Source organism: Nesoenas mayeri (genome assembly GCF_963082525.1).
Source record: "Nesoenas mayeri genome assembly, chromosome: 2".
Taxonomy (NCBI): Eukaryota; Metazoa; Chordata; class Aves; order Columbiformes; family Columbidae; genus Nesoenas; species Nesoenas mayeri.
Genome location: NC_137543.1, coordinates 87494954 through 87509429, shown reverse-complemented (window position 1 = coordinate 87509429; position 14476 = coordinate 87494954). Strand labels below are relative to the sequence as shown.

Here is a 14476-nt window from a genome sequence, read left to right as displayed (position 1 = left end):
TTTTCCAGCTGTGAAAAACTTTTCAAAAATTACTTGCTTAGCAAAACTAGAGGCTTTCTTTCTACGATTATGAGACACAGAAACAATTATTTGACCTTTATGTGTAAGAAAGGCAGGTGCCAAGACACCAGATGCTTTGAAGGAAGAGTGAGGGAGGACAAATCTGAAGATTGCTGACAGAGGAAAACTGATGTCCAGGTTGGTGAGCTATCTTATTAGCTTTCTGGCCATTTGATGTACCTCAAGGCAAGTGCAGAGCTGGCATAGTTTGAAGATAAGTGTGCCAAGGGGCCAGATGCTACTGTTGCAGAAGCATTCCCAAAGCTGGCATCTCTGGGCTTTGAAAGTAATCCTGCAAGGAGTAGGATGAGGACAGTGTAGTGAGGTGAGTAGATGGGACATCAGTTGTTGTACTGAAATTCTCTTAACCAATTAATGCAATTTGATTATCCCAACAGGTAGGAGAGATCTAAGATATTGAATTACACAAATGCACAGGAGTGCTTTTTGAGTATGCCTGGTTTATACAGTGCTTTCAGGGAAGGCTGCGCTTCCAGCTGTTCAGTCTCTGGTGCCTCACAGTAAGGCAGCACCAGCAGTGTTTTAAGAACCACCATATAAAAAAAAAGAGAGAGAGAAGCAGCTGAATTATAATCAGTGCTTGCTTTCTACTAGCTGTGCTTTTTTTATTGAATGTCTTGAAGTTTTAGCGATAGGAGGTTTGGGGTTTTTTTGGGTTTTTTTTTGTTTTTTTTTTTAGCAGGGAACAGCTTAAGTATCTTATTGAAAGTCAAGTTTGTCTTATATATGCGAAGTCCTATACCATCTTGATGCTGCATTTTTAAAGTAACGTAATTGTTTGAATAGTACACTTTAATCATCCCAAATACTTATTTTTGTTTGTATAATCAAGTTATAAGTTGCATAGTTATATAGAAAGTCAGTGCATTTTTAGTGTGCATTGTACAGCTATTAAATAAAAATATGCCTCTCCCTCACTGTATGAAAATGTAACTCTTTCCATTTCCTCTGCCCTCCAGTATGAATTGAGATATAACTCCCTTAAGCATTTGCATGGATTTGATGCAAGGAGGTATCAATCATGTAGACTGAGTCTTTCCACATAATTACACATCATGTATTTGTTATGCTGATAGAAAGAAAACAATTCTTTCTTAATGTAGAGTTTCTTTGAAGATGTACAGCAACTTCAAAGAAATGTCATATGCACAAATACCTCTCTTTTCTTTTTTGTCTGACCAAAAATACAGCACTACACTATTCCCTCTGTCTGATGGCCTTTTAAAACTTAGATATTTCCAGAAAATTGACATTTGGAGCAAAGTGAAACAAGTGATTTCTCCTCCACCGTTAAGTGCGGTAGGGTTCCTTAAGATGTCATTAAACATACTACGTCCTTTAAAGCATCCTGTTCTTCTTTTGTTTAAATAAACTGCATTTATTTAAATAAACATTAATATGTGAGCTATTTGTGATATGTGTGATAATGCATTGCAAGAGCAAACATAAGGATTGAATGTCAGGAAGAAAGGGTGAAGCTATTGCAGTAGGGAAGGGTCTTTCTAACAGTGATTACTCTCTCTGTCCATTTGTCTGAATACTTTGTGTCTCCAGAGGAACCTTGATTTAGCAGAGGCACTGTTTTATCTGTGAAGGTGTTTTAGCCCCTTTGTCCTGTGGTCAGGAATGAGGGACAGCAGCTTCTGTGAACTTGTAGTGAACCTGGAAAGGCAGCCAGCTTTTTCCTTTCTGCACTTTGTCCCCACTCTGTTACCAGGTGGGTATCTAGGTACCAGCATGCTTCTGGGTCAGCTGGGACAAGCAGGCCAGTATGGGCACCTTTAGCCTGCTGGTATTGGGGAGGGAGACTGGTAGCCCTCTGCCCTCCACTCTTGGCTTTAGGAACCTGTGTATATGCATGTGAACAAAAAAACAGAAATGCAGTGCTGTAGAGACAAAAGTACTCAAATGGAAATAGTGGCTTCATTTGTGTGTGTTTGTTTGTTTTTAACAAACAGACTTGATTCAATAGTGAATGTATTATTTCTTTGTGGAGAAATCAATGCATGTGCTATAAAATGCGTGTTATTTGGCAAAAATGTGAACTTCTGCTGAATGGGCTATGTCTGAAGCGCTATTAAAGGCTGCTCAGGAACGATGCAATCCTCTTAGAAAGCAGGCATCCTGCTGGTCTTGGGTTTCAGCAGCGCACTCAGGAGCTTTTTGTACATGAAAAGCTTACTAGCAGCAGCTTCTGCCCAGGAGGACCAGGCGTAATTGGATTTGCTATCAAGTAGGAAGCAGGTAAGGTCTTTAGAAGGAGCTAAGAGGCTAATGTAAAAGATAAAATATCACAAGTTTTACATGTATTTCTCCATCTACTTGCATAAATCCCTTTAGCCTTTTCTTGGAACTTGTGAGGCTTCTTGCAGTTAGGGTGAGGGAGGGTGGATAGGCAGGTGGTAGGATGGGACGGGCAGAGGATGTTCTGCGCCAGGGCATGATGTAAGAGATACAGTGCAGGGCTCTTTCTGGATCTCAGTAAGAAAGGCTTGCTAACAAATAGCTAAATAAGATAGCTGTTTTAACAAGATAAAATTAAAATAAGAATACAGGTAGCAAGTGAATTGTGTGTCCCTTCAGATGCTGGGTACCCTGCGTTCTTGCAGCATCAGATGGAGCCCAGTGGGTTTTTCCCTGCTACTGCTCAGGTGCTGCCTGTGGAGAGGTTCCCCCTTTTTGGTCATTCAAGCCTATTAGATGATTTTTTTTTTTTTTTTTTTTTTCTTGCAAGCAATCAAATTTCCTAACCATTTCTACCCTCAAACAGAATGAAGGTTCACATGAGAACTTCTTGCTGTGCTTCTAGACAACAACGAGAACAGGCAGGCAGTGTAATCGGAGATATGGAGTGCGAGCTGCCTGCAGGCACCTTGGCTACCAGAAGCTGGCTGGGTTTGTCCTGGGGCATCTTGTGCAGCACAGCCTGGAGCCACGCTGGGCAGGCAGCACAGGACTGGGCCTGCTCAGGTTAACTGGTATGTGGGTCACTAGCTCCTTGATGTACAGTGGTCTCCTGGTCAGAATCTGTATGGGGAGCCTGTCCAGACATGTGTTTTGGTGACCATGGGGCCCTGCTATTAGGTACCTGCCTGCACACAGCATGAACTGCCTGCTCTGAATGGAACTGGTTGGAAAATGGTCACTATGATTTAGATCTGGCATGTAGAATTGTGGAGCAGAGGATATACCCACAACAGTGCAGATATCTAGGGAACTGAGGCTGTTTAGCTTGGAGAATGCTGAAGGGGGACCTTATCACTCTCTATAACTATTTGAGAGGAGGATGTAGCATAGAGGGTGTTGGTCTCTTCTCCCAAGTAGCAAATGATAGGATGAGAGGAAATGGCCTCAAGTTGCGCCAGGAGAGGTTCCGATGGGGTATTAGGAAAAGTTTCTTCACAGAAAGGGTTGTAAAGCACTGGAACAGGCTGCCCAGGGAAGGGATGGAGTCACCATCCCTTGAGGTGTTTAAAATATGTAGAGATAAAGTTCTTAGGGATGTGGTTTAGTGCCAGAGTTACGTTATGGTTGGACTCAGTCATTTTGGGTGTCTCTTCTAACCAAACTGATTCTGTGATTCTGTAAATCATCCTATGTTTTGCAGAGGTGGGGGCTGACTTACAGCATGGGTAGGGCATTGTTATTTAGAGTCAGCATACGTCTCCTGCAGTACTAAAATAGAAGACACTTTAAAAAATGGTACATTTCCTTTCCTTCATGGATCTTCGTCTTTCTCCTTAAGCAGTTTTCCTTTCCAAGGCTGCTGCATCATGTCCTGCTGGCTCTTCAGGCAAAACCCCTGCCCACTAGACCCTGCATCCACCTTCTCAGTCCCTCTTTGGGCAGGCTAGAGGTATTGCTCCAGAGCATGACCGCCTCCCTCCTGGCCTCTGCTTGTCCGCAGCTCTTGCCATAGTAGTTTGCATGCAAGATCTGCTCTGTGCAGCCCAGTTATCTTAATTGTTTCTCTCTGTTCAGGGAATTGGCAGCTGGCAGTTAGCTTGCCTGCTCCTTTTGCTCTCATCTTTGCTATCTGAAGGATTTACATAAATATCCTTAGGCACTTTGCTGTTGAATATGTGAGTATGCTGCATCAGGGATGCTGATTTCTGGAAATTAAAAGGCTCTTTTATTTCCTAAGACTTGACAGTCCAGGATTAAACCATTAGCAGTCAGACCATTTCCTGTGGTTTTACTGGTGTCCCGCTGTTTCCTCCTTTGCTTGTTTGTAAAGCTGAATACAAAAGCATACATCTGCTAGTAGGTTTTTGCAATGTGTCAGTAAAGATACTTTTTACTATATTTGGCCTGTTAAAGTGCATGTCCCCTCCGTTTGTTCATGCTTTAAAGAACAAAAACCTCAGAACTTAAAACAGGAGCCTTTTATTGACTTCCTTGCTGTTTTCTTGTGGAGTGCCTGATACATGCAGTGGTGCTTTTTAATGCTTCTTAAAAGAAAAAAAAAATGCAAAGATAACTGAGTACAAACCTACAGCTAGACTGGCTGCTTAACAATCCAACAGAAAATCCAAAACCACGGAAATCTACTTTAAATTTAGACAGCCCAAGACTGAAACTCCTGGAAATGGAACAGCCGGAGAAAAGAGAGTAGATCAAGATGGGAGAGAGGGAATGTTGGGAGTCCTGGGCTTTAGGAAGCCATAATAAACACTTTATTGTAGATTTATATGGACTAAGCTTAAGCTCTAGCTTACTGAAAACATTGCTGTGATTTTTAAAATCTGTGAACTACATGCATCTTACTCCTGAATTATGAAAATCAAGTTCATAGGACTTCCTGTTATAGTAGCTTACCTTGAAATATTTTAGTAAACAACTAAAATTCAGGCCATCTAAACGGATTAAGGATCACAATATTACCCACCAAATAATTTAATCTTTGAAACTTCACTCTTAGATGAAAACTAAAATGTGCAAAGGGCTGTCTCTGTCTCATAGTATATGCTTTCAGGCTGTCTTTGGCAGATACAGTAAAACAATTTTTTCTTTTGATTAGTCTCATCTGAAGAACTGAAATTGAACACATTTTCAAAATGGGAAAAATAAGCTTCTGGCTACTAAAATTCATGTAAATAGGTAATTTAGTAAAGTCCATAGAACTGTAACACATTTTATTTTCCTGATCATTGCCCCTAGTAACATCATGTATTCTATACTGCACACCAGGTTGAACAGAAAGCAAACATCATGGTTCCAGACTTTGATTTTTGAAATATTTAGTTGGTCCATTTTTTTTTTTCCAAGTTTCAGTGACTGAACTGATGACTTTGCATCACTTGACATTCACTTTCTTTCTGATGATTCTCTGCTGTTGATGGAGAAGTGGGAAGGTTTTGTATTCTGCTCCTGCAAGGCTGTGCACCATACCTTCAAAAGAAATGATAGAATGGTAGAGTTAGGCTAGTTTGTGATTGCACTATCATTAACATCAAGTCTCTGCACTCCCGGGTTGGCGACTGGCGTGAACTTGATGTGGAGCAGGTATAAGCATTCAATCATGTTTCTGCTAAATGAATATTGTTCAGTGCAAGATCTGTGTCTTTAGTTGCCCGTTATGCACCTGATTCTTCCTGAGATGCCTCTCTGTTGTTCAGTGGGGATGTTTGAAGGCAACTTCGTGGGAGACTGACTATGTTTTTGAAGCCTGTCACTACTCTGAAAAAGGCTTTGAAAAAGTGTTGTTCCATTAGTGGTGCACTTCTGAACAGCAGCCCTGTGGAAGCGTCAGGCTGGTTTTACATCTGTGCTTTCAAGATGCCATTTTCCCAGCAGCGGGGATGTGGATCTGAGCAGTAATAGTGGGTCCTGTAACTACTATTTCAGCTGATTGCAGAATTGCTGGTCTGGAAGTGATCTTTCCTCCACAGTGTGGCTGCCTCGCAGGGGGATGGGTGGCAACAGACTTGGAGCATATTCAGCTGCTGGTGTTGCTGGCAGTGTTCTCCCATGGTGGAGCAGAGCGGGGCTGGCACCTGCCCTCTTGGTGACCAAACAGCAGGAGGACAGGGGTGGGCAGCACCCCTGGGCTGCTCGGCAGGATGATGCCAGTGGAAAAGCTTCATCAAGAGAGGTGCAGCATTTACCTGGGGGATTTCTTTCAGGTTGCGAGTCCCTGAGATTCCAGAGGTGCTCTTTCTGGAGAAGAGGACAGGAATCTGTGACTGCACAGCCCTTTAGCAGAAGGGCTTGCTGGAGTTGTTTGAACAGTGGCAGTCTGATGCCTCTTTCACTGCCAACCATTTTGAAGCTAGAAATATCACAGCAAAGCCAGTGAGAAGGTCTGCCTTACGTGGCATTTAGAAGGTGACCCATACGAACTCCTAGCAGGCTTTATTCAGATGGCCTTTCCCTGACTCACTGAGGCTACCATGAAGCTCAAGTGTTGTATATCCTTATCCTCTGCCTTTTTCAGTTTTGGATGAACAGGAGGAATTGGTCCTTTTCTCCCTGTCCCCCAACAGCTGATATGAAAAGTCAGAAGACTGAAGTCTGCTGAGCAGCTCCTGCTGGATTGGTGCTGCTGGTGGATATGGGTCATAGAAATGTCATCTCTATGTCTTCTGCAAATCTTGCCGCTCTCAAAGGGTTGTGAGATGCACAGGTGGTTGGTTGTTGGTGGTGGATTTTTGTTTTTGTTTTTTTTTTCCTAGTGGACAGTATGAAAGGGCAGTGATAGAATGGTGTAGATGTGCGAGAGCTGACAGTGGTCGGGTATGTGGAGTTTGTTTTGAAGAGGTTTAGTCCTTCAAGAAATAAGTCCTCAAGCACCTGTATCTGTTAGTGTTACATACAGGGATAAGTATGTATTTGGAGTGAAGCAGCTGAAATAAATTTATTCTCAACTGATGGTGAGATAGGCAAAGATCTCAACCTTTCTCTTTGTATGTTGCATCTGCAGGTCTGTGATGCTTCCTTGATTTTCATTATTAAGTCTACTGCATTTAAAGTGTTAAAATACTACAGATTCTCAGGGGTTACTTTTTATACTAGAGTTCTGCAAAATTTATTGTAAAATAACTATAAATCACTACCCAAGTAACTGAGCATAAAAAAATTAACAGAGAAGCAGTGGTGGAAACAGATGTATTTGCAAGACATCTCCTTCTGTGCTGAGATTTTATTTCATGTTTTGAATGCAGCATGCTACCTATGCCACTGGGAATAGTAATTTCTGTAGTGTGATGCCAAACAAGCCTCATTGGCTGAAGAGAGGTCCCCTTAACATTGCTGTGGTGAATGTACTTCATCACAGTCTTTGTTGTTAGTGCTGTCAAATAGCTTAGTTCATATGAAGCATGAATGTCATGTTGGAAAGATTAATTTTGTCAGGTATATTTATGACAAGAGTAGCTAATGTCTCAGGATAGTATAAGAGCACTTGCACAATTAGTCCAGTTGTTTTGTTTCATAATTTGTTATGCTTATTTGTGGGTGAAGCTGTGATTTCTGTCTGGAACTAGAAAGCTAATCTCTGATAGCCATCGGGGGAAAAATTGCTCTTCTAGTGCTACCATTGCTTCCTGTGAAGAATGTAGTCTTAAGTATTTAGAATCTTTATGATATTATGATTGCATTGTGCGTTTATAACATATGTGTCCCTAGAGTTCTTGGTTTTTCTTTTAAGTTAAACCTCAAGAGTTAGAGTGCGTGTATTTTGCAAAACTTTCAAGAATAGGAGGACAGAGGTGAGACCACTGACTAAATTCTGTGTGTGTGTGTGTGTTTGTTAATTAATAGAGATATTTTTGTGTTACGGAAAAATACTTTTGGTTTTACTAGTCAAGACTATTCATCTTGAATTTGATAGAATTGGAGTTTGGTGATGGGTAGCTGGGAAGAACATGTACATCCATAACTTAGTTTTCTTTAGAGTTCAGAATCTTTCTAATAATGATCAGTAAATTAATTTCATTGCCATTAATATTAATTGCATGTATGTGTGCATTAAGTGACCCTGAGAATACATTGGCATACTAGTAGTGCCTCTAGTATGTGATGTATTAAATCACAAGGAAATAATTCTGATCAGTTGGATTTTTTTCTTTTTAACACTGTTGATCTTGTATTCAAAAACTTTTAAATAGCTTAACTCAAAATTCAGTGGTGCTAAGAACAGTTCAAGCTTTAACTTCTCAGATTTAAATTTTCCTTACAGTTTTGTTGTTTGGTGAGTCTTGTAGGTTTTGTAGAATCACAATTTCTAAAGTTCCTGGCTTCTTTCTATAGGCAACTTTCCACTTCTGTTCCTGGCTCAGCTTTGTCTCTTTATGCTTTCTGCTCCATCTAGCAAGGGGGGGCCTCCTTTTAAATCTCCCATCTACTTTTGCAGATTTAGGAAGTTAATCAGGGTCCTCAATGAACAATAAACTGCCTGTGGTCAACTATATCCATTCCTTAACTGAGAGATAACCAGTGTATTAGGTAACTCTTCTAATCTGGTATGAGATGCAAAAATTCTGTAATCACTTGTTTGAGTTTTTGCTTCACAAGGAGCCAAAAAAATATCTAAGATGATGATCAGCCCTTGCATTCAGGATGAAACTTGCATTTTGATACAACTATATATGAGAGGTGGTAGAATTAATAAACAATCTGCAGACCATTATAAATTCAGTGTCTTGAAAGGCATGCATATGGAAGTAAGGCAATATTAATGGTATGATGTTAGCTGTTCAAAATTAACAAGCAACCTGCTAACAGTAGCCCCATTTGACAAAATAATTCTGCATTTAAATTTCTGAATCTTTATTATTTAAGACCCCCATTTATTCTGTTACACCATCCACGTACAGACATCCCAGGTGCTGTCATCTAAGAAGGAATAGGTAAAGACTATTGTTCATTAATAATAAAATGATTCATTGAGAGTAAAAAGATAATTAAGGGCTTTATAGCTAAATGACTAAAGATATAAAGATAAAAATAAGACTGTTTTAGATTATTAAAATTTGCATTGAATATGACAAGGACAAAATCCCTAGAAAATAGTATGTGTAAAAAAATTAAAATGAGACAGTGAACACAGGAAGATCTTGCATATATTTCTGTCCTAATTAAAGCTGCTTAATATTTATTCCAGATTTTAAAAAAATTCTTACATAAAAACTAAGATACGTTTTTCCTCCTATTAATCTCCTTACATGGTGAAAACTCCCACTTCGGTTTGATGTTTTGCTCCCTTTGCCCTGCCAAAAAGCTTAGCAAAACTTGAGGGTTACATATTTCCTTGAGGAAGGACTTGGGCTGGTTCTCCTGCTTAAAGAACTGATTCTAACTGGAGTCATCATCAGCCTTGGCCTGTGGAACTGTGAGGTTGACTTTCATAGGGACGTTTCATGAAGGTGCAGGGATAACCAGCACTCATTTTGCTATTTTTCAAATGTTTTCTAAAATCCTTTGTTCTTCCCCCAAGTTAAGGTGATCAAACACTTACCATTGCTTTGTCATCATCTTTTCATCCCTTCTTCCTTTTCCATGGGACCTCTCTCTTCCCACCTGTTTATAGATACCACCCTTCAACTCTTTTCTAGGTTGAATGAAGTCAAACATTTTTTAATACAGATAATTTATTTGATCTCCTCAAAAGTAAGATACATTGCTGCTTCTGTCATCCAATGTTTTAGAAGACTCCTGCAGTGTACTGCTGTGCTCTGAACTCCAGGGAACAGTATCAAAATACACCAGGATGTTGTTAGTAATAAAAATTGAGATTATTCAGAAACAGGATCCTTTTAATATATTTCAGGGCTCAAAAGATGCTACATATGTATTGTTGATGATGTATCAACTGCTTCTGGGTGCCAGGCAGAAGTGGTTCCCAGGTGTTTGATGGGAGCTGCTGGAATGAGCATTTCACAGAATCACAGAATAGTTAAGGTTGGAACAGACCTCTGAAGATCATCTGTTTCAACCCACCTGCTAAAGCAGGTTCACCCAGAGCAGATTGCACAGAAATGTGTCCAGGTGGGTCTTGACAGTCTCCAGAGGAGACTCCACAAGCTCTCTGGGCAGCCTGTTCCCATGCTCTGGCACCCTCAAAGTAAAGAAGTTTCTCCTTATATTCAGATGGAAACTCCCGTGCTTCAGTCTGTTGCCCCTCATCCTATCACTGGGCACCACTGAAAGGAATCTGGTCCCATCCTCTTGACACCCACCCTTGAGATATTTATAAAAAAATGATGAGATTTTCTCTCAGGCTTTTCTTCTCCAGGCTGAACAGATCAGCTCTTTCAGTCTCTCCTCACCAGAAAGATGCTCCAGACCCCTCATCATCTTTGTAGCCCTCTGCTGGACTCCTTCCAGTAATTCCTTGTCCTTCTTAAACTGGGGAACCCAGAACTGGATGCAGTTCTTCAGATGTGGCCTCACCAGGGCAGAGTAGAGGGGGAGGAGAACCTCCCTTGACCTGCTGGTCATACTCTTCTTAATGCATCCCAGCTCAAGACCTGCTTGACAGGCTTACAAACTACTTACAACCGTCTTTCAAATTGGTTAAATTGCTTAATTCTTCTATGTATGTAAAGTGCTTCTTGTCTAGAGCAATGGTCAATAATAATGCATAAGGGAGAAAATTTTCAGCAGTATTAGATAGGAACACCCACATAAAAGAAATATCTCTTAATGCAAAGATCTTGGGATAACTTAGCAGCAGTGTTGATGAAAGTGCAAAGATGAATGTAGAGAAACAGATTAGTTGCAATACCTAATTATTTCTAAGTTCAGAATATTTTGGTATGTTTCATTCCAGAGTAATTTTTTTATTACAAAGTTAATTTTTTCTGCCTCCTCCTCTGCTTGTGAGAAAAAGAAACATTAATATATCTTTATATTGTTGTATAGACCACTTTCTGATTCTGAACAGATCAACTTTTTAAAGAAAACAAGATTATATATTCAGCAGCACAAGTACGATGAAGCGGTAAGTCTGTTTTTTCTATATACCTTCTAGAAACTTCTTAGAGGAACTTCTATTATAAGTAAATATTTCGATTTGTTTAACTTGAAAAGAAACTGAAATAAAACCTTTTTCGTTATGATGCATATCTCACTTATTAATACAAAGAAAATCCCACTGTAAGTCTCCAAAATTTTGCATGTTGACATCAGTTCTAATGAATAATACCAACGTGCTTTATTTTTTTTCTCATACTTCTTAAACTGTTTGTTACCATTCCACAGTATACTATCACACAGCGTATGTTTTTATTTTCCACTGTAGAAAAGGGTAAATTGAGAGAGAAACTGAGGAATATATTTCATATTCACACTTCTTAGGCAGCTACTTGCGTGAAAAAATGTATGATGTTTTCTCCATCATAGATCCTGCTTTGCTTTATTCTTTTACCCGAACCAGCTGTTCTTGTTTTTAATGTCACATTTCAGTTTGTCGAGACTGGGAGCCATATGTGGAATCATTCTATGCTTCCCAGTTCCAGTAATACAAAAATCCAAAAATTCCCAGTTCTAAGCATTTATTGCCACTCGCTATGCAACAGGGTACTCGACTGGTTGCAGTTCACCAGTGCTTGTATTCTGACATTCACAGATATAGTTTGTAGAGCTAAATGATACAGAGAAGTGTTTCATTTTAACAGGTTTAGTTTGGTCACTGACTCTTGTGTTTAAAAGGCACATGAAAAAGTTGAATATGTAAGATTACATTTTACGTGCCTGATGCGTGGAAGAATAATTCCCTTATGTGTTAGGGTTCAGCTCTTCTTTTCCCAATGTGTTTCTCAAGGTAATAAGTTACTATTTTATGCACAGGACAGCTAAATCTATTTTATATCTTGTGCCTTTTTATTTACCACATTGTAAATTGGAAATAGTTCAGTTTAAATCAATGGATCAGTTTTGCTATGAGAGAAGGTTTTCTTTTTGGTTTCCTAATGCTGCTACTTGGCTTGGCTGTCACACATGTACTTACAGAAGATATTTTTTGCATTTCAGCAGTACAACCTGTGAGTTTGTGGTTTTGGTTATGTGTGAATTTGTGTTATTTGTTATGTATGAACTTTTACCCCTTATTCACATGAGTGCCCCATGTGTTCAGGCTCACTCTTGATCACTAACACATTGGGCTTGTGCCTGTGCCCTGCTTATCCTCAGCTTCATATATCACAATGAAGAAAGGTCAGCATGGTACACCTGGGGTGTAGATGATTCTTTGCCTCCTCAACTCTGCAGCTCTTTGCATTGCAAACATTTATTCATAATTGAATGCTTGTGAATTACATGATTTTGGATGAGCTTGCCCTTTGTCAGATTTGTAATCTCTTCAGTAGCTGACATAGCTTTTTCTATTGATTATTGCTGTTAAATCCCAACTGGATACCTGGATGTATAAAGAAGCATCGTCATGTATGTTCAACTTCTTACTATACTCTTCCTTATGGATCTTTTAATCACCAGAGAGTCCTCTGTGAACACAAATGACACAGCTGAGCTTCTCATCTTTGTGTAAATCACAGGGATCAGCACACCTCAGTGTGGGGAAGAAGCAGTCTTTATCGTGGTATCTCCCCAGTGGAGGTACTGAGTAAGGGGACCTGTGATTAGACTGGGTGCAGTGCTTCTTGTGTCCAAATAATTTGCACCCTGAGAGCCTCAGGCAACCGCTTTGTGTATGAAACTGGGACTCCAGTCTCTGAATTCACCTCTGTTGCTTAGCCAAAGTGTTGGGGGTATTGAGTACTACTGAAGTAGAGGACATCAAATCCCAGGAAGAAGGTATTTCAGGCTGTGGAGAGGGACCATGTTTCAGCTGCATCCATAATCCTGCTCTTATGTAAATGTTGTGCCTTCAGAAGCACATGACTGTTTTTTTTGGGGGGGGATATATCTATATATATAGAGAGAGATATATATATATGTCAAATATTCATGGGAAAAGCAAGTGGCATGCATGGTAGTAGGTGATGTTCAAGGTGTGCTGTCTGTGTTGCTTTTGCCATCTGACCTCTATTGTGACCAAGGAAGTTGACAATGAAGCCAAGTGATGGTTGACTTTATGTCCAGCAGGAGTCCAAAGCAGCATGTACTCCAGCAGCTGGCGCTGGCCAAAACACTGTGCCTGAGTACAGAGAGGACACCGTGTGCTGACAGAGGCGGAGCTTCTTGAGCCCCAGTTGCTGTTAATTAGGTCGATTTGTGGAGTGGAGTTGACTCTGTTCTAAACTGTAATTATATGTTTTGTCTGCCTTTAGGTATCTCTGTGCAAAACCCTGATTAACCTTGCTTTGGAAGGCTTGTCTTACTACCATACTTACGACAGGTTATTCCTGGGTCTAAGTATTGCAATGGGTTTTGTGGGTTGGACGACTTATGTGATTTTGGTGATTATCAAGACCCATACCAATTTGACCAAAACTGTCCAGGCTAATAATAAGGTAGGTTGGAAACATGCAATATATATTTTTTTCTATGAGTTTTCAGCTTTATATGTATGCAGAGTCTCTCTGTGTGTGGCAAATGGCCCATTGATTACATGTAGAAACTGGCAATCTGTGGAGTTTCCTAGCTACTGTAATCCTGCATAGTGTTACCATTTGGTCTATTTATTTGGATCAGTATTCCTAAACCATGTAAGTCTGAGTATGCAGTACTGCATTTTCTCAGTTTCTTCCTTACTACAGCTGTGCATTTTACTAGATGCTAATGCAAGTGTAAGCAAACATAGTGATTTAAAAATATTAGAGGCTCTGTCTTTAACCAGAAGTCAATTTTCAGCATTAATGGTAGTAAAGTCAGCTCTCTGTTACAATTATGCTAGTTTAGAAGAACACAGACTTCAGGCTTCCATTTTTATTTTTATTCTTTGCTTTTAAGGCTGAAAAAAATCGGCCTGTAAATTATTTCATTCCTGTCCTCTTTGGCAATGTGAAATCAGTTTTCAGATGCTGCACAGTCCATTCATGGTGGTTTTAAAATGTATAACTTGTTATAATAGAAAGGTGAACTGTGCTTTCACAGATCAGCTTGCTGTCTTGTTCTTTGTGATTTGTAAGAGTGCAGCAGAAGACATCAAAGAGGAAGGAAAGTTCTTTTTGACAAGAGTATTATGGTTTGATTTTTCGCGAAGTACAAAATCCTATGAAACTCACTTGCTTTCAGTCATTCATCAGGAAAAGAGATACCTCAAAAAAGTGAAGAGGCAAAAAGCTAACATGTCACTAGAGAAGGATTAAAGCCTTGAGGGAGGGGGGAAAAAAAATCTCTCAAACTTCAAGGATTTGTTTCGGAATAAAAGGAATTGTTTCATTTGGTAATGTAAATGAGACTGAGCATTCACTTAGCATCTTTACTGCCTTCAATATATTACTCTGAGAAAATTCCTATCATGCTATCTTGAGGTTTTTACTACTGGCTGAAA

The 14476-nt window shown here is 39.8% G+C and overlaps 1 protein-coding gene across 3 annotated transcripts in view; it reads left to right on the top strand.

Moving 5' to 3' along the window:
* PIGN (phosphatidylinositol glycan anchor biosynthesis class N) overlaps positions 1 to 14476 on the top strand; it is a 105340-nt gene that overhangs the window by 50245 nt on the left and 40619 nt on the right. For all 3 annotated transcript variants that reach the window (XM_080339888.1, XM_080339889.1, XM_080339890.1), the window contains 2 exons: positions 10945 to 11023; positions 13311 to 13493. In XM_080339888.1, coding sequence (XP_080196014.1) covers positions 10945 to 11023; positions 13311 to 13493 — 262 coding nt within the window. The remainder of the gene's footprint in view (positions 1 to 10944; positions 11024 to 13310; positions 13494 to 14476) is intronic.